At 47.3% G+C, this 22,864-nt stretch overlaps 1 protein-coding gene and 2 long non-coding RNA genes across 7 annotated transcripts in view; 1 reads left to right on the top strand and 2 right to left on the bottom strand.

The window, feature by feature from the left end:
- Nucleotides 1-22,864, bottom strand: part of LOC309641080 — a 349,060-nt gene that overhangs the window by 132,742 nt on the left and 193,454 nt on the right. The gene's annotated exons all lie outside the window — the stretch shown is intronic.
- Nucleotides 1-22,864, bottom strand: part of LOC309641093 — a 299,958-nt gene that overhangs the window by 99,710 nt on the left and 177,384 nt on the right. The gene's annotated exons all lie outside the window — the stretch shown is intronic.
- The window catches only part of PACSIN2 (protein kinase C and casein kinase substrate in neurons 2), a 135,690-nt gene that overhangs the window by 80,038 nt on the left and 32,788 nt on the right, over nucleotides 1-22,864 (top strand). For all 5 annotated transcript variants that reach the window (XM_082420629.1, XM_082420632.1, XM_082420630.1 and 2 more), the window contains one exon: nucleotides 15,997-16,135. In XM_082420629.1, coding sequence (XP_082276755.1) covers nucleotides 16,076-16,135 — 60 coding nt within the window. In that variant the 5' untranslated portion in view covers nucleotides 15,997-16,075. The remainder of the gene's footprint in view (nucleotides 1-15,996; nucleotides 16,136-22,864) is intronic.

The raw sequence follows: 22,864 nt of genomic DNA on the forward strand, positions 1-22,864 counted from the left end.
TGGGGGAGCCAGGACACCACTGGGAGATGACTGCGGTTATGCAACGGAGAGGTGCTGGGGCGGGGGCTTCGGGCACCTCTGAAGAGGGGGTGGTCAGTCCTCTCTTGAGGCTGTGGTGCAGTCACGTGGCACACAGGGCCCCCTCCTTCATTCCAGCACAGGCCATTAATGAAACAAAGTAGGGTATTTTTTATTAACTAGTTGCTGTATCCTAAAAGTATTACATGGTGATAGTCAAAATTTTCAAACAGGTTAGAACGAGGTGAAATGTGAAAGTCCAACCCCCCGCCAAGTCTGAGACCCCACTGGGACTTTCTGTGCGTTGGCACACTTTGGTGGGTACCTAACTGTGTTTTAATACAGTGGGATCAGATTATATCACCGTGTACAACCCGCTGATTCCGCTTGATATGGGGGAACACCGATGTGTCATTCTTCCGCGTCTGTACACGCAGTTCCCCACCCTCTCTCTCCTCTGGCTGCCTGTGTTCCACTCCACAGGTGTATCAGCACTTGCGACTCTTGATGGACAGTGAGGTGGTTTTCAGCGTCTTATTTTTCTTGCTACTGAAAACAGTGCCACAGTGAATACCTGTAATCCTTGGGTGAGTTTATCTGTAGGAGAAATTTTAGAAGAAATAGTTGGGTCAAAGGCTAGGTGTTTCTCTTCGGTTAAATATATCACATGTTGAGAGGCAGCACAGGTACAGACAGGTATGGAAGACTATGCGTATATACGTGCTTGGTTTTCAGTAGCATATCTTACAAGCACTTGAGGCTTGAATTTTTATCTGCTAGCACAGATACAAGATCTGAGTTACCACGCAGCTCACCAGTGACGCCAACCATTCCTCCCTGGCGTCCTCAGTGGCACCTCAGGCAAGCCTGTGGGCTCCTGCCCTGCTGGGACTGGAACAGCCACCTTTGTTCCCTGGGGCCTCCCTCTGCTGGAAAGGCCCCTCCCCGTCCTTCACACCCCCACTTGCTCTCCACCTTGGGTCCTCCCGACCATTCTACCTTCACAAGTCCTTCCCCCCGTTCTTCCCTCCACTCTCTCATAACGCCTTACTTACCTCCGTTCTAGCCCTTTTCACACTCGTGGCTGTTTTTACTTTACTGTGTGTCAGTCTGCCCTATTAGGACGTCAGGCCCAGGCAGGCAGAGGCCGTGTCTGTCTTGTACACTGCTCCAAACCCTGGACTTAGAAGAGTGCCTGGCACATAGTAAGTACTCAAACATCTGTTTGTAGAATGAACGGGTAAATCCACTCCTTGCTTAAGGATTGATCCTCCCCTCACTCCAGGCCAAGCAGTGGCTTAGAAGAAATTGTAGTCACTTCTAATGAGTGAAGAATTTCCCACCCTGGATAATGAAGGAGGAACAAACCTTAGATCCAGTGTGTGCTCACGGCGAGGTCTGCAGGGCAGCACAGGCCAGGCCAGCGTTGTATGTGGGCAGCAGTGAGGACGCCTTCCTTCTGTGCTGCCTTCTGCAGTTACAGAGATTAGAGATGGCTTCTCCAAGGCTGACTTTCAGAGAGATGAGCAACATGTGCCTCCCCTCGGAATGTTCTTGCTTTATAGTAATATCCTTTTGGCCTAATGACCTGTTCTGTTTTTATTTCTTGGAATGAATTAAGGGCATTAAGGGGGAGCTGAATGTACTTATGTAATTTGTACCTTTCTTTACTTGATATATGTGTTATCAGGCCCGGAGGGGAGGAAAGATGTTATGCCAGCTCCCAGCCTGGACCAAGGGCACCCTTGGCAGCCTCCGTTAACCTCTGATACTCTGTGCACCATTTTGGGAATGGCTCTGACTCACGGTGTTTACTTACATCAGTGGCAGAAGTCATTGGAATCCAGAGATCTGGGAACCATTTCCCTCACCTCGGTCATTCCTGGATTCCTGAATGTATTCAGCAAGTATCTTTTGAGGGCCTACTGTGTTCCCAGGACACACATGGGGGACCACGAATGTGTTTTTCAGGACTGGGAGGGGAAGGGGGAGGGGGGATGATTTGTACATCTTTACACTTAGGATTTTCTTGCTCTCAAGTCTCAAATTTGTTGCTTTTACACCTTCAATGGGCAGAAACACACTGCCCCTACCCCTTGTGCAACTGGAATTTTAAAATCTCCGAGAGGAGCCTGCCTGAGGGCCTGCCCACTCCACTGATGACCAGCAGTTCCCTGAGTGGCCACAGTGGAGGTGCACTCCTCCCAGAGGCCTCAGAAAAGGAGGGAGAGGTTGGAAATCCCCACCTGCTATTCACTCACTCAGATCTTGGTTGAGCACCTACTGTGTGCAGCACTGGGGGGCACTAGAGCCGAGTGGTAAGTGAGACACATGGCAGAGCCTGCAGTCCAGGGCTTCCCCTGCGCCTCCCCGCCTGCGAGACCTCCAGCCTGGCTCCTCCCTGTCCCTTAACCAGCCTCTTACTCCCCCTGTTTTATGTGACTGGAGGTTCCTGTGATCTTATCATCTAGGTCACTAGCTTCCTCTTTAATCTTGTCATTCTATTATACACACCAAACATTAAAATGTTTATTTTGGTAATAAGGTTCTTAAAAATTAAGAAAAAAAATTTACTTACTACCTAATCACTCCTTTTTCATAGCAGCCTGTTCCTGTTTTACGGGTACAATAACCCTTGACTTTCTTGGAGAATTCTTACCAGCGTTTATTAGAATTTCTCTCTTGTTCCCTGAAATATCTGTGTTTTCCCCAGAGATCAATTCAAAGTAAAAGTCATCCTGCTTATCCTGGTCCTACTCTTTCATGGTTTGGGTTTTTATTTCATTATTATTTATTTAATGGTTGAAGATCCTTGGTTATCAGTTCATGTTCATGAGAGAGGAAGAGGGTTGATTAAGAAGCTGATCCGGGTTTCCCTGTTGGCCTCTGCCTTAAGAGGGAGGATGTCTGCGTTTCAGCAGAGGCTGGGCAAGGCCCCAGGTGGGCCTCCCTGAAGGGTGTCTGGGCTCGATGGTCACAAGTGCAGTTTTAAAAATTACCGTGATGGCTGCTTCTCAGTCCCCCCTCCCCCAGCTCTGTTCGGCACCCCTGCCCTGGGAAGGCTCGTCCCCACCCTGGCCTCTGGGATGGTTTTCTTAGTTTCCTCCCAGCCCAGACCTGTCTGCTTTCCTCTAGCACATCCTCCCTGCTGCTCTGTTGCTGCACTGTTACAGGTTCCTTCTTGTCAACCTAGTGGGCCCTTAGGGGCAGGGAGGGAGAGATGTGTGCACCTCTCTTGAACTGGCTGTTTTAGTGTGATTTGGGGGAGAGAAACAGAGTTGAAGGAAATACATGGGGAACATATTTTCTTGTCTGTTTCTCCTGTTGTGATGGGAAGGGATCAAGAATGACTCAGTATACACTACCTCATCCTAAAAGTTCATTTCAGAGCGGTTGTTTGGGATTCAGATGGCATTCTCCTATCGCCAGGTTAGAGTGTAAAAGCCTGTTTCAGCGTGTTTGGCGCGCAGTGTAGCCCACAAGATAGAATCAGGACCGGGTCCGTGCGCAGGAGGAGTGTCCGACAGGAGTGCTCTCCCTCACGTGCAGCGTGTGTTCCGAGGCAACTGAGCTCATTCAGCATTATCGTCGAGTACTGTAGTTCAGTTTCTTTAGGGAGACATAGTCAGTCAACTGCTGGGTGCTAGACAGTCTGAAATATACTACGGAAGTGCCAGACTCAGTACCTGTCCTTGGGAAGAGCAGTACCAACTCACTTGTCTGTCACTTTGCACTTTCCCAAAGTTCTTCCACATCCGTTACCACCCCTGAGCCTCTTCATACTCGGGAGGGCAGGAGCACCAGTGATGCCGTTGCCTTACAGAGGCGGACAGGGCCGTCTGGAGGGATAGGGGGCTGGGTTCCCAGAGGTGAAGCTGAGACTTGTTTTCCACCCATCCTCACACTGTCTTCTGAGGAACTTCACCTTCCTGTTGAGACGCACCCAATTAATTATTAAATATACATTTATGTTGTTGGCATTGATAAATGTATCTTAGGAGCATTCAGTACCATTTGGCATTAGAGACCGACTTGTGCCATAGCATGTCTTTTAAGACCCTGAAAGAATGAAGGAAGCAGAACTAGGAAATGTGCCCAACCTGATCTCCCTTTGAAACAGAGTCTGCAGGTTCTCTTGTTGCCCTCAGAAGCCTCAGGTTCCCCAACTTACGTGTTTCTTTACCCAGAGTGTACTGAAACCAGGTTCATTTTTATGGTTAAGGATGTTTGTGTGTGGAAAAAAAAATTCTGAGTAATATTCCCTGACACGTCAGGGTCTTTGGCCCTTAATAAGACAGCTCTGAGAATCAAGCCCCCTTTCTAGGCAGCAGCCTCCCAGCCAAGCAGGGTTCCCAGAGCTGGGAATGACTCAGGCTGGAGTTGAGGTGTCCTGCTAGGGTTGGGCAGTATGGAGTCAGACAGGCTGGGTTGAGTCACGGCCTCGCATTTGCAAGCTGTGGGGCCCTTGACGAATGGTTTGAATGGTTTGCACCTCGGTTGCCTTCCTGTAAAATGGGCACAGTAATTCACTTTTGCAGGGTTTTTGAGGAACAAAAATAATATGTCTAAAGCTGGTGCTAAGATGTGCCCGGTATGTGGAAGCTGCTTAGATGTTGGTTTATGCCTACCCTGGGCTCCAGGTGGAGCAACAGAACCACACCTGGTTGAAGCAGGCTTGCTTTACTTGACACAGACATGGCTGACTTCAGCCCAGGGAGCCTTCTTTGGGGCCGTCTTTCAGTCATTAGATAGTTACTGAACACCTGAGTGGTGCCATTAGGCAGCTCTTCTAGTTCCTTCCTTGGTGGCCTTGGTTTCACTATGGGATTGAGAGTGCTCCTGGGGTGCGACCTGGTCTGCAGCTGGTCCCCCCTCAGGAGGGGGGCATACTAAAGTGAACCTGCACACACTAGAACAGAGCGCCAGTGTGTGGCTGGACATTCGGGGGCTTTGTTCAGAAATCTTATTTTTCTCTTTGTGTGTAGGCTGTGCCCTGTGCCCTCTCCTCTTACCTTAGACTTATTTGTCTGCAGCTCCAAGCCCCCTATTCACACATGTCCACCCCTATTCCCACCCCACTTCGCACTTTAAGGAGGGAATTAAGTGATGACTGGAAATAAGCTTTGAGGGAAGAGCATGCATTGTGTTGTCTTTGAGTGATGGAACTATGGATAATCTTTCTTCCTGTCCTTCCTTTCTCTCCCAAACTCTCTTCTCTGAGTTCTCTATGGAAAACATGGGTTATTTTTGTTTTTTTTAGTTACAAATACATTAAAAGAAAAAACATTGCAAGTTGATTGGTACATTAAGACCCCATAGCATTGAGTATCACAGTTTCTCTTGTCTTATATAAATTTGTAGAGCAGATATCCTGTGATTTTATTTAGATTGTCATCAAGCATTTACTACCAATTTCACTTTAATTACAGTACTAAAAGGGCAAAGAGTATTCTGTTTGTGTTTGACAAATTTAACATTTGAGTATCTCCTGATTTTCCCATTATTCTAGTCTAGTTTAGTTTTTCATTTTTACTTAAAAGAAATTGAGGTCTAGCCTACAAGCTGTTTGTATTCCCAGCACTAGTTCAGTTCTTGAAATTTAGATCTTTGTTGAATGCATGAATGAGGCTCCCCAAGAGCAGCTGAGGATGACAGGTCTTCCCTTCTTTCCAGTTTTAAGTTGACACAAGACCAGTGTGTCATTAAGCCACAAGATGCTTTCTGTGCTCTTTTCTTCCAGTCCCTTCCTGACCGTCTCTGAGCTTGGCTATCACTGGTATGACTCAAGAGGTCATGTGGACCCAGGGATAGTGGTTGATCGTGATGCCAGTCAAATCCTGGTCATAAAAGAATGGATCGAACTGTTCATCATGGAGAGCATTTCTTGAGTGAGCCCTGAAGGCTGAGAGCTGATTCTGTTACTTTTATAAAATCACCAATCATGGATTTCCAGGGACAGATGAGATTTTCTTGGCCTCTGTTAACCCATCTTGTCAATCCCTCTTGCCCCTCCCCTCTTCCCCTGCTTACAGATAGGAAGCCCTTCTTCTGTGTACCTCAGCAGAGCCTATTTGCCTGTAAGTCCCTTTCTAGCTTTTCCCACATCCTGTGGAGGAAAAGACCCGACTTTGCTTTCTTGATATTTTCATAGCATTTTATTCATAATACCTATAAACTACTAATTATATGTAATGTACTATAATAGGAAGAACTTGAATTTTAGAAGCACAGAACCTGGTTTTGAACCTTGATTTCACCATTTGTCACCATTTATAATTTTGAGCAAGTTACTTGACCTGTAAGTCTCCCAAGGCATTAGAAATAAAAGCAAAAAAAAAAAAAAGATGGAACCCACTTACAAGCCTTTGTTCAGCAAAGGGAACCATAAACAAAACAAAAAGACAACCTACAGACTGGGAGAAAATATTTGCAAATGATGCAACCAGCAAGGGCTTAATTTCCAAAATATACAAACAGCTCATACAACTCAACAACAAAAAACCAAACAACCCAATAGAAAAATCGGCAGAAGATCTACATAGACATTTCTCCAAAGAAGGCATACAGATGGCCAACAGGCACATGGAAAGATGCTCAAGGTCACTAATTATTAGAGAAATGCAAATCAAAACTACAATGAGGTACCAGTCAGAATGGCCATCATTAAAAAGTGTACAAATAACAAATGCTGGAGAGCGTGTGGAGAAAAGGGAGTCCTCCTACACTGTTGATGGGGATGTAAGTTGGTGCAGCCACTATGGAAAACTGTATGGAGATTCCTCAAAAAAACTAAAAACAGAACTACTATATGATCCAGCAATCCCACTCCTAGGCATATATCCAGACAAAACTATAATTCAAAAGATACATGCAGGGACTTCCCTGGTGGTCCAGCGGGTAAGACTCCATGCTCCCAATACAGGGGACCCGGGTTCGATCCCTGGTCGGGGAACTAGATCCCGTATGCCACAACAAAGGATCCCGCATGCCACAACTAAGACCCGGCGCAGCCAAAATAAATAAATATATTTAAAAAACAAAAACAAGGGCTTCCCTGGTGGCGCAGTGGTTGAGAATCTGCCTGCTAATGCAGGGGACACGGGTTCAAGCCCTGGTCTGGGAAGATCCCACATGCCACGGAGCAACTAGGCCCGTGAGCCACAACTACTGAGCCTGCGCGTCTGGAGCCTGTGCTCCGCAACAGGAGAGGCCGTGGTAGTGAGAGGCCCGCGCACCGCAATGAAGAGTGGCCCCCGCTTGCTGCAGCTAGAGAAAGCCCTCGCACAGAAACGAAGACCCAACACAGCCAAAAATAAATAAATAAATTAATTAATTAAAATATTAAAAAAAAAAACAAGAAAACAAAAGATACACGTACCCCTTAGTTCATAGCAGCACTATTCACAATAGCCAAGACACGGAAACAACCTACATGTCCATTGACAGATGAATGGATAAAGAAGATGTGGTATATATATATTCAATGGAATATTACTCAGCCATAAAAAAGAATGAAATAATGCCATTTGCAGCAACATGGATGGCCATAGAGATTATCATACTAAATGAAGTAAGTCAGGAAGAGAAAGACAAATACCATATGATATCACTTATATGTGGAATCTAAAATATGACACAAATGAGGGACTTCCTTGGTGGTCCAGTGGTCAAGAATCCTCCTTCCAATGTGGGAGACGCAGGTTCAATACCTGATTGGGGAACTAAGATCCCACATGCTGCAGGCAACTAAGCCCGTGTGCCACAACTGCTGAGCTTGCACACCTCAACTAGAGAGCCCGTGTGCCGCAAACTACAGAGCCCACGTGCTCTGGAGCCTGTGCGCCATAACTAGAGAGAAGCCCATGTGCTGCAACGAAGAGCCTGTGCGTCACAACGAAAAATCCCGCATGCCACAACTAAGACCCAATGCAGCCCAATAAATAAATAAAATATTTTTTAAAATAAATTTTAAAAAAATGACACAAATGAACCTATCTATGAAACAGAAACAGACTCACAGACATAAAGAACAGGCTTGTGGTTGCCAGGGGGAGGAGGGATGGGAGAGGGATGGATTAGGAGTTTGGGATTAGCACATGCAAACTGTTATATATAGAATGGATAAACAACAAGGTCCTACTGTATAGCACAGGGAACTATATTCAATATCCTGTGATAAACCATAATGGAAAAGCATATAAAAAAGAATGTATATATATGCATAACTGAATTACTTTGCTGTACAGTAGAAATTAACGCAACATTGTAAATCAACTGTACTTCGATAAAAAAATTTTTTAAAAGTTACTTGACCTTTAGTTTCACATCTGCAAAAAAGAAAATAAATATGCCTACCTCGTGGGACTCTTATGAAAAAATAAATGAGATTGTAGAATATAGCTAAAACTGTGCTTAGGGACTTCCTGGTGGTTCAGCGGGTAAGACTCTGTGCTCCCAATGCAGGGGGCCTGGGTTTGATCCCTGGTCGGGGAACTAGATCCCGCATGCATGCCACAACTAAGACCTGGCGCAGCCTAAATAAAAAAATAAATAGTAAAAACAAAAACAGAAACACACAAAAAAACACTGTGCTTAGAAGGAAATTTATAGCTTTAAATGCATACATTAGAAAAGAAAGGCTGAAAATTAATGAATTAAGCTTTAATTTCCATAAGTTAGGAAAAGAACAACTTGAACCCAAAGATGGTAGAAGAAAGGAAATAATAAAGGGAAAAAATCAAGGAAAAAGAGGACAAATATTCAATAGACAGCTGAAAGAAAGCTAAAAGTTGATTCTTTGCGGAATTCCCTGGCAGTCCAGTGGTTACGACTTGGTCCTCTCACTGCCAGGGGCCCGGGTTCAATCCCTGATGAGGGAACTAAGATCCCACCAAGCCATCCGGCACGGCCGGAAAAAAAAAAAAAAAAAAAAAAAAAAAGGTTGATTCTTTGAAAAAAGGAACAAAAATCAATAAACCTTTGATGAGACTGATGAAGGGAAAAGGCACAAAAACCTAATGTCAAGAATGAAAAGGGGAACATTACTACAGGTCTTTCAGTCTTTAAAATGATCATAAGAGGATAATATGAACAGCTTTTTGCTAATATATTTGAAAAAATGAACTGGATTCTCTAGAAAACCACAACTTTACAAAATCATCACAAAGAAATAGAAAATATGTGACTAGTCTTCTACTTTTTAACTAGAATCTGTCATTAAAACTGCTTAAAGAGGGCTTCCCTAGTGGCGCAGTGGTTGCGAATCCGCCTGCCAATGCAGGGGACACGGGTTCGATCCCTGGTCCGGGAAGATCCCACATGCCGCGGAGCAACTAAGCCTGTGCGCCACAACTACTGAGCCTGTGCTCTAGAGCCCGTGAGCCACAACTACTGAAGCCCACATGCCTAGAGCCCGTGCTCCGCAACAGGAGAAGCCACCGCAATGAGAAGCCCGCGCACCGCAACGAAGAGTAGCCCCCGCTCGCCGCAACTAGAGAAAAACCCGCGCGCAGCAGCGATGACCCAACACAGCCAAAAATAAATAAATAAAATAAATTAAAAAAAAAAAAAAGAACTGTTTAAAGAAAACTCCAGGCCCAGATTATTTCACTGACAAATTCTGCCAAACATTTAAGGAAAAATAAATCCAATCTTACACAAACATCCATATGTGATAAAAGCTCTTAGTAGAATTGTAGTAGAAGGAATCTTTCTTAACCTGCAAAGTGATATTTTAAAAAAAGTCCTATAGCAAACATTATACTTAATGGTGAACTGTTGAATACTTCATCTTTGAGACCAGAAAGGATCTCTACATTTTATTGGAAGTCCTCTCCAGTGCAAAAAAGCAAGGAAAAGAAATAAAAGCCCTAAGAATTGCAAAGGAAGAAATAAAACTGTCATTATTTGAATATGATATGAATGTGTGTATAGGTCATCCAAATGAATTTATAGATAATTAGAAATAATAAGTACAAAAAAAGGAAATAAATAGTGCAAAGTTGGTGGATACATGGTAAGTATACAAAAATCAGTTGCTTTATATGTTAGCAATAAACAAAGTGAAAAAAACTTTAAAATACTATTTATAATATCAATGTCATATTAAATGCTGAGTAGTACACTGACCAAAGGTGTGCGTGAACTCTATAAAAAGAGTACAGATCCATATTGAGAGAAATTAAAGAAGGCCTGAATAAATGAAATACATTCCACAGATTAGGAGGCTCAGTACTGTAAAGTTGTCCATTAACTCAGAGTGGTCTGAGGATTCAACGAGATCCTGATCAAAATCCCAGCAGAGTTAGTTGGTTGGTTGGTTGGTTGGAACTGAACAAGGAGATTTTAAGGTGTATATGGAAATGCAGAGGGCCGTGGGACTTCCCTGGTGGTCCAGTGGTTAAGACTCCATGCTCCCAATGCAGGGGGCCTGGGTTCGATCCCTGGTCAGGGAACTAGAGACCTCATGCCGCAGCTACAAGATTCCCCCATGCTGCAACTAAAGATCCCGCATGCTGTAACTAAAAGATCCCCCATGCCGAAACTAAGACCCAGTGCAGCTAAATAAATACATGTGTACATATGTCCAAGCATAGCCAAGCCGCTCTTGAAGAATAAAGTCGGAGGACTTCTTCTGCTAGATGCCAAGAATTCTTATAAGATTGTGGTAATTAAGACAATGTGGTATTGTCACAAGAACAGACAGAATACAGAATAGGGAGCCTACGTAAAGATCCACACATCCGTGGACAACGGTGGCACTGCAGAATACGGAAGTAAAGAAGCTCTTTTTAACAAATCATGCTGGAACAGTTGGATATCCATATGGAAAAAAATGAAACTTGACTTGTATATCATATCACATACAAAATTAATTTCGGTATGAAAAGTAAAAACCAACCAAAACAAAACCATTTAAAAGATAATAAAGGCAAATGAATATCTTTATGACCTCAGCATAAGAAAAGACTTCTTTTTTTTTTTTTTAGACACCAATTGTACTTGAACATTTGTTATTTTATTTGTTTTATTTTTTAAATTTATTTATTTTTGGCTGTGTTGGGTCTTCATTTCTGTGCAAGGGCTTTCTCTAGTTGTGGCAAGCGGGGGCCACTCTTCATCGCAGTGCGCGGGCCTCTCACTATTGTGGCCTCTCTTGTTGCGGAACACAGGCTCCAGACGCGCAGGCTCAGTAGTTGTGGCTCACGGGCCTAGTTGCTCCGCGGCATGTGGGATCTTCCCAGACCAGGGCTCGAACCCGTGTCCCCTGCTTTAGCAGGCAGATTCTCAACCACTGCGCCACCAGGGAAGCCCAAGAAAAGACTTCTTAAACAGAACATAAAAAGCACTAACTATAATAGAAAATATTTGAGAAGTTAGACTATATTAAAATTAAGAATATTTATGCAACAGGTGGCACCATTAAGCAATGAAAAGGTAGGACATAGGGCAACGCATATAATTTATACAAGACATTAGTGAGGGAAATCAGATTAAAATCAGTGTTACAACTCACATGCATCTGAAGGCTAAGATCAGCAGACTGTCCGTGAGGACTGGACTTCAGTAGTAACTCATAAAGAAACAGCAGCAAGTGTTTTGTTTTTCACATTTTATGTTCTAGAAGATTTGAGCTCAGCACTGAGGTGGTTACTGTCAGTGGTTAAGAGCATGGCTGGTGTGAACCTGCCTTTATTCAGATCTCAACTCCACCACTTGGCCCAGCTCCTTACCCTTCCTGTGACTCAGGATCCCTTTAACAAGGAGCATGATTCTAACACTTCCCTCAGAGGGTTGTCATTAGGGTTAAATGAAGGCCCCAGGGCCCCAGGTCACAGCCCATGGCAGGGCCTCCCTCAGTGGAAGCTCATCCTAGGTCAGCACCTTGCAGATTGCCAGCACATGCAAGGCACTTAGTGCAGTGTCCGGCTCATGAGAATGTCTTCCCAGGCATTAGGTGATGACTGGCCTCCCCATTGCTGAGTGAAGGAGGGCTGGTGATAGTATCAGGGTGGTAGGGGAAGCCTCGTACAAGTGTTTATCCCAGTAGCAACAGTCATGGGAAAACAAAAAGCAAATCCAGCCCCAGTCACTGGCATTTCTCACTACCTTTTGGTGGTTTGCTGGGTGGTGATTTTAAGAGCAATGGCTACCACTTCTAGGGTGTCAGATGTATGCCACATGACTTTGATTCCCTGTCTCTAATCCTCCTACAGTCCTGTGAGGAAAATATTCTCATTCTTATTTTATTGAGGCGCTGACTCTTGGAAGAGGTGCCGCTGCTTCCCACATATGGGTGACATTTGAAGTCATAGGAAGGGATGAAACATTGCTGGGAGGTACAGGGAGAGCCTCAAGAATGGACCATGGGGCGTGCCAGTGATGGGGAGAAGGAGAGGGGGTTATCAGAGAGGGAGGAGAGAGCCAGGAGAGACCAGGATCACTGAGGTTGGTACAGGGCGCTTTGGGAGGGGTGGACGGTTGGGCAGGACCCCTACTGCAGGGCAGGAAAGGGGGACCTTGGGAGATGCTGGTTGAGAATTCCGCTTGGGCGACCGCGATGGCCTGACCTCAAGCCCCGCAGAAGTTGGTGTTGCTCTGTGAATGTCAGAGATGAGTTTTCAGGTCAACTGGTGCTTTAATACCAGTTGGGCTTTCCTCTGTGGTACAGACCCTGGTCCCCCAGGCCCCTCTTTTTTTCCTGTCTGCCTTACGACTGTCATGTGGAGCTGAAGGAAAGAGTGAGGACACTTGGAGCCAAGGGTGTTGGCCCAGGGCAAGGCTCCCACTGAGGGAGGCCCTGCCATGGGCTGCAACCTGGGATCCTGGGGCCTTCATGCACCATTTCGTCTAACCCTCGCTCAAACCTGGTAGAACACAGCTCAGGAAGCTGGGGTTCAGAGAACAGAATGGCTTTCCCACAGTCACCTGGCTCATCAGTGGTAGAGCTTGTGAATCTGAGCTTTCCTGATTGCCACCATCCTAGGCTTTCATCTACATTATCTCACTAACTCTTTGGGCAGGAGATCTTCAGTTCTTCCTCTTACTTTCTATGTCTACTTCGGTTTTTTTTATGCCTTGCCTCGGTTTCCTCTCTAGGACTTCGAATGTCTTTGCTGACTTCTGACTTCTTAGAGGAGACTGAACAGATCTGCTTTGAGGGTTCAGAAGGGAAGTGTCATCAATTCTGAATTATTACAAGTCAGAAGTGAAGTGGTGGCACAGAGCTTCCAAAAGTCATTTAGTAATATAAATGGAAGGCCTTGCACAATTTTACAGAAAGAGATTGGCCTTCCTGATTTTTTTTTACTTAGATTATGGCATTTACTCAATGACATTCATATATAAGCTTGGAGAATGTGTAAGTGGGGAGATGGGGAACAAGAGCTGAGAATCTGTGCGGGGGAGCTGGTTCTGCATTAGAAGCAACTCTAAACAACACACATGCAGATAGGTGAGCTGACTGCAGTCATTGCACATTGGACTGTGGCTACACGGGGTGCCGGTGGAGTCAGCTTGGCCTTGATCTTGGGAATGTCGCAGTCACTGAGCACAGTGCTTCGGTGAGAAACAGGTCCCTGCACTGACAGGGAAAATTACCAAGTTGCCACTGTGTGACTTGGGCAAAGAAAGGTGGACTTTCCTTGTTTCCACTGGTCAGGTATGCCCATGCCTCATCTCCAGTGCCCTCTGCAGCTCTGGTGTTTCTTGGTTTTGTTACTGGGCAGGGCATCCGTACTCGGTGATTCAGTCTCTTGCTCCTAGAAGTCTGTGTCTTTTCGTGCTGAGCCTGGTGGCAACCTCTTCTTGGCTCCTGGCACTTAGTAGGCTCTTAATAAATCTTGTGCAAAACTCATCTTCTGTTAGGGTCTAAACCAGGGCTGAACCCAGGCAGAAAATGAATTCCTGAAGATGAGCTTTTCAGGTGTCAAGCTGCTTCTCTGCCCAGAGCAGGTGCCCGATCTCCCTGCACCTGTCCCCTGCAGCTGCTCCCCGGAGCTGGCCAGGCAGCCCAGCCAGTGGCTGGATTTGGCCACTTTGAGACTCGCCTGAGCCGAAAGCCCAGATATTCCCTGAGGAGCCTGGAGCAGAGACCAGCTGCTCTGGGTAGAAAACTTTCTGCTGTTGCAATCATGGACTGGGGTGCTTCTAGGAGGGCCCTGGCTAAGAGCATCGGATTCCACAGGAAGGGAATGCTGTGAAACGTAGCACCAGGGCCCAGGCCAGAGAAGCCTGTCCGGCCTTTGTTATATCCCAGGGATGAAAAGGACACGCTGCCTCTGTGATTATGGAGCAGAGATCCTGCCAGCATGCTGTCTGGAAGAGCGCGTGTGTGGCACCCATGCGACTCTGCCTGGTTAGAGAGTGCGTGCATTTGGAGTACTTGGCTTCGAGGTACCATAATTTGCTCTTTACTTCAAATTTATTGTCCGTACAGGGCTGTGTTCAAGTTGGGAAGCTGTGAAATACATCAGATTAAACCTTTTAATTAACAATTAGATCTTAGGTTATAAGATACCTGATTTATTTAAATTTGAGATCATTTTTAGAAAACATCTTGGTATGATAGAGAGAACATTACCTTAACAAACAGGCACAGTTGGTGTCCTGCTGGTCTCCACCATTCATTGCTTGGGTGACCATGGACAAGTTACTTAGCCTCCCTTAGCGTCAGTTTTCTGAGCTGTAAAGTAGAGATAAAAGTAATGATAGTGATAATAATTACTATCTAATAATAATTACATTATCATTTACTACATAGCAGTTAACTGGAGACCACGTACTATTCACCCCTGTACGTCCTGCTGCATTTGACCCTCACAGTAGTTCCTTGCAGTATTGTCTCTCTTTTACAGATAAGGCCACTGAGGTACAGAGAGCTTAGGTACCTTGCCCACTGTTGCCCAGCTAGTGAGTAATGGGTCTGGGATTAGAGCCCAGGCAGCTGGTATTCCTTACTCTGCTTCTAGACTGTCTCACAGGGAATTACGAGGATTAAGTACGATAACATGTGGGAAAGTACGTAGAACAAAGCAAAGTCTTGTACCTTGTAAGTGTAACAATGTAGATCACTCTGCCTACCCTGCCCTACCTTCTCCCTCCTGTGGCTAAGCTGAGGCTTTGGACTCCTGACTGCGGCAGTTAGGAAAGTTTCAGATCTCTGGCTGTGTGGTCTGAATGCAGAGTGATACATAAGGGAGGGTGGAATCACTTTTTCACCAAGAAGTCAGGGAATCTCATCTGGTTGTGGACGGGTCATTCCATCAATGTGACTTGTGCTTGTGAATCTAGCGGGGGGTCCTTCAACTTCTTCTCTCTGGCAAGGGAAATAATCACCCTGTTACCCTTGCTTGGATTTAGAACTTTACTCTTTCTAACTGACCCTCACACAGACTGTATCAGAATAAATTGGTCTGAATCGGGGCATCAGTGGCTGAAATGAGCCAGTCGTGGAAAGGGGGAGACAGTGCCCAACACAAGCAAAGCCTGGTGGAAACTCTCTGGAGAGTGGAGTCAGGTGTCGAAGGTGGGTTATTTCCACTCACATTTTACCCCAGGTCCTAGTCCTGTCGGATGGGTAGGACAGGCTGGAACAGAGTGGGCCCAGAGATGCAGGGACTCTGCTGTGGCGTGTTCTCCTCACATGTTCTCTGTCCCCTTCTCCAAGGGATGAGGCCGATTAAGGTTATCAATCTGTTGATTTAAGTACACGGACTGTTTGCAGAAAGCTCTTTGAGCTCCTCAATTAAGATGTTGAAAGGTTTTCTTGTTACTGTGAAATACACACACACATGCATGTAACACACACATGTATGTCAGTGCCAAGTTTAGAGTTTATTGACTTTCTCCCACCAAAAGGAGACATTTTAGACTGCTCTGTACTGAAGGCAGTAATGGAAATGGAAGTAGTGAAATGGAGATGGCTTGCTTTTTTACCTTGGAAATTTAAAACCACAATGATATGTTTTTCTTTTATAGGTTTGTCTACGGATTTTGAGCATCTGAAGCTGACCTCTGAATTTAAGCATTCCCTGCTGCTCCCTCACCCTTTGAAGAGATGTCTGTCACTTATGATGATTCCGTTGGAGTCGAAGTGTCCAGCGACAGCTTCTGGGAGGTAATGCCCATGATTTCTTCTGGATGAATGCAGAGACCACGCCTATCGTGCCTGACACCCCCTCCCTCTTTTTTGGCTGGGATTTGGGGGATGAGATGAACATACCCCCAAACCAGCCAGGCATTTGTGGTCAGATCTAGGTGGCAGCAGGTATGGCTTAGCTCTCAGTGAAGGTGGTAAACTTACCTTGTTAGGAGAGTTGGATTAATGAGAGAGGTTAGAGGTGTTAATTAAGGTCTTGTCAATCTGTCCATTCTCAGAGCTTCCTTTCCACGTTTAGCCTTGATATGACTTGGCGTGATGTACACTAATTACCGGGCTTGGCCTGAGAAGCGGCATTACTTTTGAGTTTTGTATAGAAAAATGGACGGCGGTGATGTGACATCATGTTGGACAGTACAGGCAAGTGGCCGGAGGGCTGAACACACTACCCTTGAGCTTGCTGGAGCATCTTCTTGTCAGTCTGTGCCCATGAGGAATTCCTTTCCTAATCAGATTATTTTGTGGTGTGTGTGGTTTTTTTTTGGAGGTTACTCTTCCTGAACCCCACTTACTTCCTGCCTGCTGGTTAAAGCAAAGTCCATGTTTGATAAAATTTTGTTCGTATGGCAAAACCCCTGGAACCTTCCCAGCATCTGTGGGCTTAGTGGAAAGAACACTGGCTCTGCAGTTGGAAAGATCTGGGTTCTGATCCCAGCTGTGCCATTACTAGCTGTCTGTGTGACCTTGGGCAAGTCGCTTGACTAATCTGAGCTTCAGGGTTTTCATCTCTAAGAGGGAAAATGATACTGGTCTTCGAGGGAGGTTGCCAGGATGAAATAAGAATGGAGACATCGGCGCCATGTGGGTGCTTTCCTGACACAAAAGGCTCAAGTGCTGCAAAAGATGAGGGTGAGGCCCTGGGGTTTGCTGGAAACTAAAATACATTAGTTTTATGAACTTAGATTAATTAGGTGTATAATTTTGTCTGACATCAAATACCATCTGATATTATAAATTTATTTATCTTATTTATTTTTGGCTGCTTTGGGTCTTCACTGGTGTGCGCGGGCTTTCTCTAGTCGCGGTGAGAGGGGGCTACTCTTCGTTGCGGTGTGCGGGCTTCTTCTTGCGGCGGCTTCTCGTTGCAGAGCACGGGCTCTAGGTGCGCAGGCTTCAGTAGCTGTGGCTCGTGGGCTCTAGAGCGCAGGCTCAGTAGTTGTGGCGCATGGGCTTAGTTGCTCTGCGGCATGTGAGATCTAACTGGACCAGGGCTCAAACCCGTGTCCCCTGCATTGGCAGGCGGATTCTTAACCCCTGCGCCACCAGGGAAGCCCCCCATCTGATATTATAGTCTAACAGAGACAAGTGATCACAGGAGCCCAAGTTTTCAAAAGATGGACTCAAAATTGTCACAACACTTTTCCTCTTTGGGTATTGGGGGAAATGTCATTATTGACTTTTAGCTGAATACTTCGTTTTATTAAAAGTGTGTGTTTATTGAGCACCTCCTGTGTGCTAGACCCTGTGAGTTCCAGGGGGAAATGTGACAGCCTGAGTCCCTACCCCTCGGCTGGTAGCAGCCTTCCTGGTGGGTGTCCAGGCTGGAGCTCAAATTTCAGTAGCCAGAGAGGCACATGTGGCCCGGGAAACATTTCACCGAAGGCAGCAAGAGTGACGGGGCAGCAACGGAGTCGCGGCGCATCCCAGCCGCTCAGCAGCAGCAGCTCCCTGGCATAGTCAGGTGCATTCTCACAGCATGCGGGAAGGTCGGTGGTAAAACTAGATAAAAATGGATCAGAACAGGCAGTTCCAAGATGCAGTGTGGAGGTGCCTCTGGGACATCGCTGGGATTCAGGACTGCCCCTCTGGTCCCGTATGCAGTCCTGGGTTCACAGGCAGGCAAGCTCCGCCTGCTGTCCTCTGGGGAGGCTGTGGCCTCGCCAGCACTGCAGAAGCACTTGGGGAGCTGGCGCTGGCTGCAGAGACTTCCTGTGAGCTCCTGTGAAGCTGGCCTTTAGACATGCAGGTTCCTGTTCTTCTCAACACTGATCTGAAACTATGGACAGAATCCTTTACAGTCGTGGGGAAACTTTCTGTTTGGTAACTGTCGTGACATTGCCATCAGCGCCTGCCTTGAGCGAGGTGGTAGTATGGAGAGGCTAGAGCACACGAACGGCCTTTGAGGGATAGACCAGGAGAGGCAGCAGGACAGGTTCAGACACAGGCTTTGGAGCCAGTGGCCTGGGTTTGACTCCCTGCCTTGTCACTTAACTGTGTGTGTGTGGCTTTAGGCAAGTTTTTTTTTCTTTTTCTCACTTTCCCAATCTGTAAAATGAGGATACTAACAGTACCCACATCCTAAGATTGTGAGAGTTAAGGGAACAAATGCATGTAAAGTGGTGTCGGGCCTCAAGACAGGTGCTGGCTGGGAGCTCTGTCCCTCTGCTCTGGGGGATGGGGGGCCATCAGCACACACACGACATATAATCTGTTCCTCTGGGGTGTGTTGGTCAGCGTTGCCGTAATTACCCAGATGCCAGAAGCTGCTGTGGAAAAATTAAGTAGCTGAATATAGTGCTATTACAGAAGTCTTCAGCTGCTGGTTAAAAAAGAAAAAAGTAGGTGAAAGTTGCCAGTGTGTATTGTCAGCATATGTTAAGTCAAGTAGCTTGAACAAGTCCTGTCATTGATGTAAACCCTTAGGCACCCTGTTAAATTCTTAACTGCGATGTCGGTAGACAAGAACATCTCTTGTATGAAGAATCCTAAGGATTCTTCAGGCTCTGCTCATCTTGTGATGCTGTCCCTGAAATTACTCTTCATCTCATATAAATCAGCAGTGCCGCCCTCCTCCTCCTCCTCTGGTGGATGTGCCCTGGATTGCTCGGGCTGAACCGGCCCTGCTCGTCTCTGAGCAGCTTAGGCGCACGTTGCCAGGTGCACAGCTCCCAAGCTGCCAGCAAGTTCCCTCTTCCCCATGGAAGGCCGCTTCTCACTGGTGTGACCCACAGAGCTGTACAGTCTAAAGAAAGCCTTGCGGTCTCGAGGTGGAAAAGTCTTTTGTGCTTAATTTTACTCCTTCCCACCAAAAGGTGCTAACTGAAGTGGGTCATTCCAGAACCATCTTTTGCATGCTGGCTGTGTGCCTGCACGGGAGGGACATGGCCCTGCCCTCCAGGAGCCTTTGGCTGTGACATTTGGAGGTAAGCTCCCTGAGGGAGGAGACAGATCATTGTTTGAGGTGCTACAGAATTTGCTGGGGTGCAAGGGGGAGGTAGGGCTCCCCCTAGGGTGGGGGGCAGGAAAGGTAGCATGGAAGATGGGCAGGATCGGTACTTACTAAGCACTCAGATGTTTGCTAGATGAATGAGTGAACAAGTAGTGATCTTGGGAGGAGAGATTACCCACAGGGACATAATATCAGCCAGAAGTATTTAGTGGGCATTTGGAGGGGACACTTTCTGTATCCCCAACACCGTAGTAAACGATTCAGAAGAGAAGAGGGTTGGATATCTGATTCCCACAGTGAAGGTGTTGGGAGGAGAAAGGATGGTGGCCTCCATGGAGAGTGAGGGCAGTGAGGCCAAGCCACAGCTCTGCTTCTCAGGGTCATGGTATTCAGAGGAGAGGGGTCTGCTGCTGGCATCACCAGAGAAGATATGTGGGGTGGGTGGGGCTGGGCTATGAGTTGGGAGCAGGGACAGCATTCTAGGCCGGAGCAACGTCTGGAGGTTGGAATGAGCATGGCCTTGCAGAGGGCTGAGGATCTTGACCTCTTTGGAGCCAAGGGTCTGTTTTGGAGGTGAGAAGTCATGTGGGATTAGGTAGGTCGAGGCCTAGTGGAGGTGGTTCCCCAAGAGGATGACTCCTTTAGCCACCAGTTGGCTGCAGTTGGAGGCTGGCACATCCTGCCCACAGGCTCCCCAGTGGGGCGTGGGTGGCTCGGTCGCTTCTGGCAAGTCCTGGCTCGCGCAGGGAGCCTGCAGGTGTCCCCCACGTCCTTCACTTCCAGGCCCTCCTTCTGGGTCTCCTCTTTGGCTCTGGGGGCTGGGATACAGAGAGAGCCTAGGCTGCAGGCCATGGTGCTTTTCAAGTGTTACCAGTGCTTCCTAGGAAGCCTGGCCCCCCTCTGCCCTTCGTAGGCTCTGGGAACACGACAGCGGGTTTGGCCCCAGCAGGCCTGAGGGCTGCTGCCTGAATCTCTGAGGGCTCCTGGGGCCAGGCTGGGAGGGCAAACTGCTGATTTCAGGAACTGGGCCCTGCATCTGCCTCATCCCTGAGGCAGGAGCTCTATTCAACTGTCAGCAGTACGTGCAATTAGAGCTCAGATCTCCCCGGCTGAAGCCAGGCTGGGGCTGGCCTGTACTGCACTCTCTGTGGGCACAAGGAGCCTTTGAGGAGAAGGATATTTTGGAGATGAAGAGGACATAAATATCTTGCTGTAAAATGTTCTGGGAACGTTAGCCCTAAAGAGTTGGCACGTGACTAGTATTTGCCGTCTCCTTCAGAGAAGGTTCTCCCTGCAGGGTCCTCTCAGACTCGAGCACTGTGGACACAGCACATCACATGAGAACATCTCCATGTGCATCAGTGTTTCGTCTGGAAAGCCATCCGTGTGGAATGGTGTGTACTTTTCCCATCCTTTTAGACCAATTTTGTAGGTAACATATTTAGAAGATGCTGCTGCCCCCTGTTCATGGAGTCCATAAAGCCTTATTTGGCACCTGCCACGATCCAGGCCCTGGGCTGAGTCCTGGGGTCCCAAAATGAGGGCACAGTCTTGGGACCCCAGAGCCAACATTTTTAGTGGCGGGCAGTCATGGGCGGTTGGGTGGGTGCCGTGAGTGGAAGCACGAGGTGTATGAAAGTAACTGTCACCTTGCCTCTCAGCAGCAGTGGTCCATTCCATGTGTTCTCCAGCCACCTCCCACATACACAGATCTGGATGGACTTCTCTGCATGGCAGCCTTACTGTGGGTGTGTCAGCCTTATCACTATTCCACAGCACTTGAACACAGCTCCCAGCAGGCTGGTGGCTTACCTTTATTTCACTAAAGTTTCTAAATAGAACCATTAATTCATTCTTTCAAGCAAACTAGCATTTGCTGAACCATGACCAAGCATTAGGGCACTAGCCTCCCCTGTGCCGCGTTCCATCTGTTCTCTACCCTGCAACCAGGGTAGCCCATCCAGAAAAGCAAACCTGTGCAACTCCCTGCCCCGGGTAGGAAGCTTCACTTTTCTGCATCACCTTCAAAGTAAAGCCGCACTCTTTAGCATGCCTAAGACTTGAGCATGTGCTGGCAGCTGCTGGACACCTGGCCCTTCCTAAGGAGCTCTGCCCTGGGCTCCAGCCAAGCAGAGCCCCCCCCAGGCTCCCATCCACCAAAAGCTGTCTCCCTGCCTGGGAGGGTAGGGGCTGAGAGCAGTGGTCTTTTCTCCAGCCTGACCTCCATTTCTTTCCCGGGGAGCCCCTCCTCCAGGCAACCTTCCCTGGTCCTCCCTGGCAGGACTAGGCAGCCTTCGTGCATGCCTGCCTAGCATGCTGTACCCTTTGCTTCTCCCTCTAGGCTGTGAACTCCCTAGGGGCAAAGACGTGATTCTTTCCTGGGAATCTGATACTTAGCACAGTGCTTGACACAGTAAATGATTGTTGATTGAATGTACAGGTGAATCAGAGAAAGGATAAGGTTTAATGCTGGTAATAAGATATGCCCTGCTCATAAGAAGCTTACAAACAAATATTTGGAATTAAAATATGTATGCAAATAGCCGTAATACTGAACAGAAATCATTATTTCAGTAAACACCTACAGAGCACCCACTACGTGCCAGATCCTATTCTAGGCCTTGAGGGTGCAGCATGAATAAACAGACAAAAGTGACTTTTACATCTGGCAAATGCTGTGAGGCTGTGGAAGAGGGCCCTCCCTCCTGAGCGGGTGGACTGCGCCATGTCAGGGGTGGCGTCAGGAGAGCAGTGACTTTTGCCGCCCCTTGTACCCCATGCATGGGTGTGTATGTGCTGCCAAGTCCTGGAGCGGGGTGCCCGTAAGCTCTCTGCGAGGGTCTGTGCACTCTCTGTGGGAATGTTAAGCCACACAAGACGCTCAGCAGTGGAAACCGGTGACAGCGGCTAGCATTTATTGCACACTTGCTCTGTGCCAGGCACCTACTCTGCTTCACATGGGCGCTCTCGGTCCTCTCCACGGCCTCTGCGATTGTGAGCTCCACTTTACAGGTGGGGCCGCTGAGGCTCGGGTGGTCTGATGGTGCTAGCAGCGGGTGGAGCTGCGATTTGGGCCCAAGCACCTGCTCTGTAGAACTGCTCTCCTGCCTCTGCTCTCAGCCTCCTGGGAGCTCCTTATAGAAGAGAGGCATTCCTTTGCAGTGACCGCCACGTACTTAAATGCCTCTGCTTCGGCGTGAGGAAGTAGCATCCTGTCTGGGTTCAAGCCCGGTGCCAGCGTTTCTTAGTGTGTGACCCTGAGGATTCAGGGAAGAGAAGTAACCTGCTCAGTGTCCTAGGCGCGAACATGGCATTGCTAATTCCTACTTCCCAGGATGGTTGTGAGAATTAACAGACAACACCAGCAGCGCCAGGGTCCGAATGGCTCCGAGCCCGAGTGGTCTCAAAGCGTCACCTCTTCACGTGTGAGCGTCGCACCTGGGGAGACAGGCGAAGACGAATCAGGTGGCCTTTCCCCTGGTCCGTGCAGGCCTGCCCCTCCCCTGCCTAAATGCCGC

This window comes from Balaenoptera physalus (genome assembly GCF_965194825.1).
Source record: "Balaenoptera physalus genome assembly, chromosome: 13".
NCBI lineage: Eukaryota > Metazoa > Chordata > Mammalia > Artiodactyla > Balaenopteridae > Balaenoptera > Balaenoptera physalus.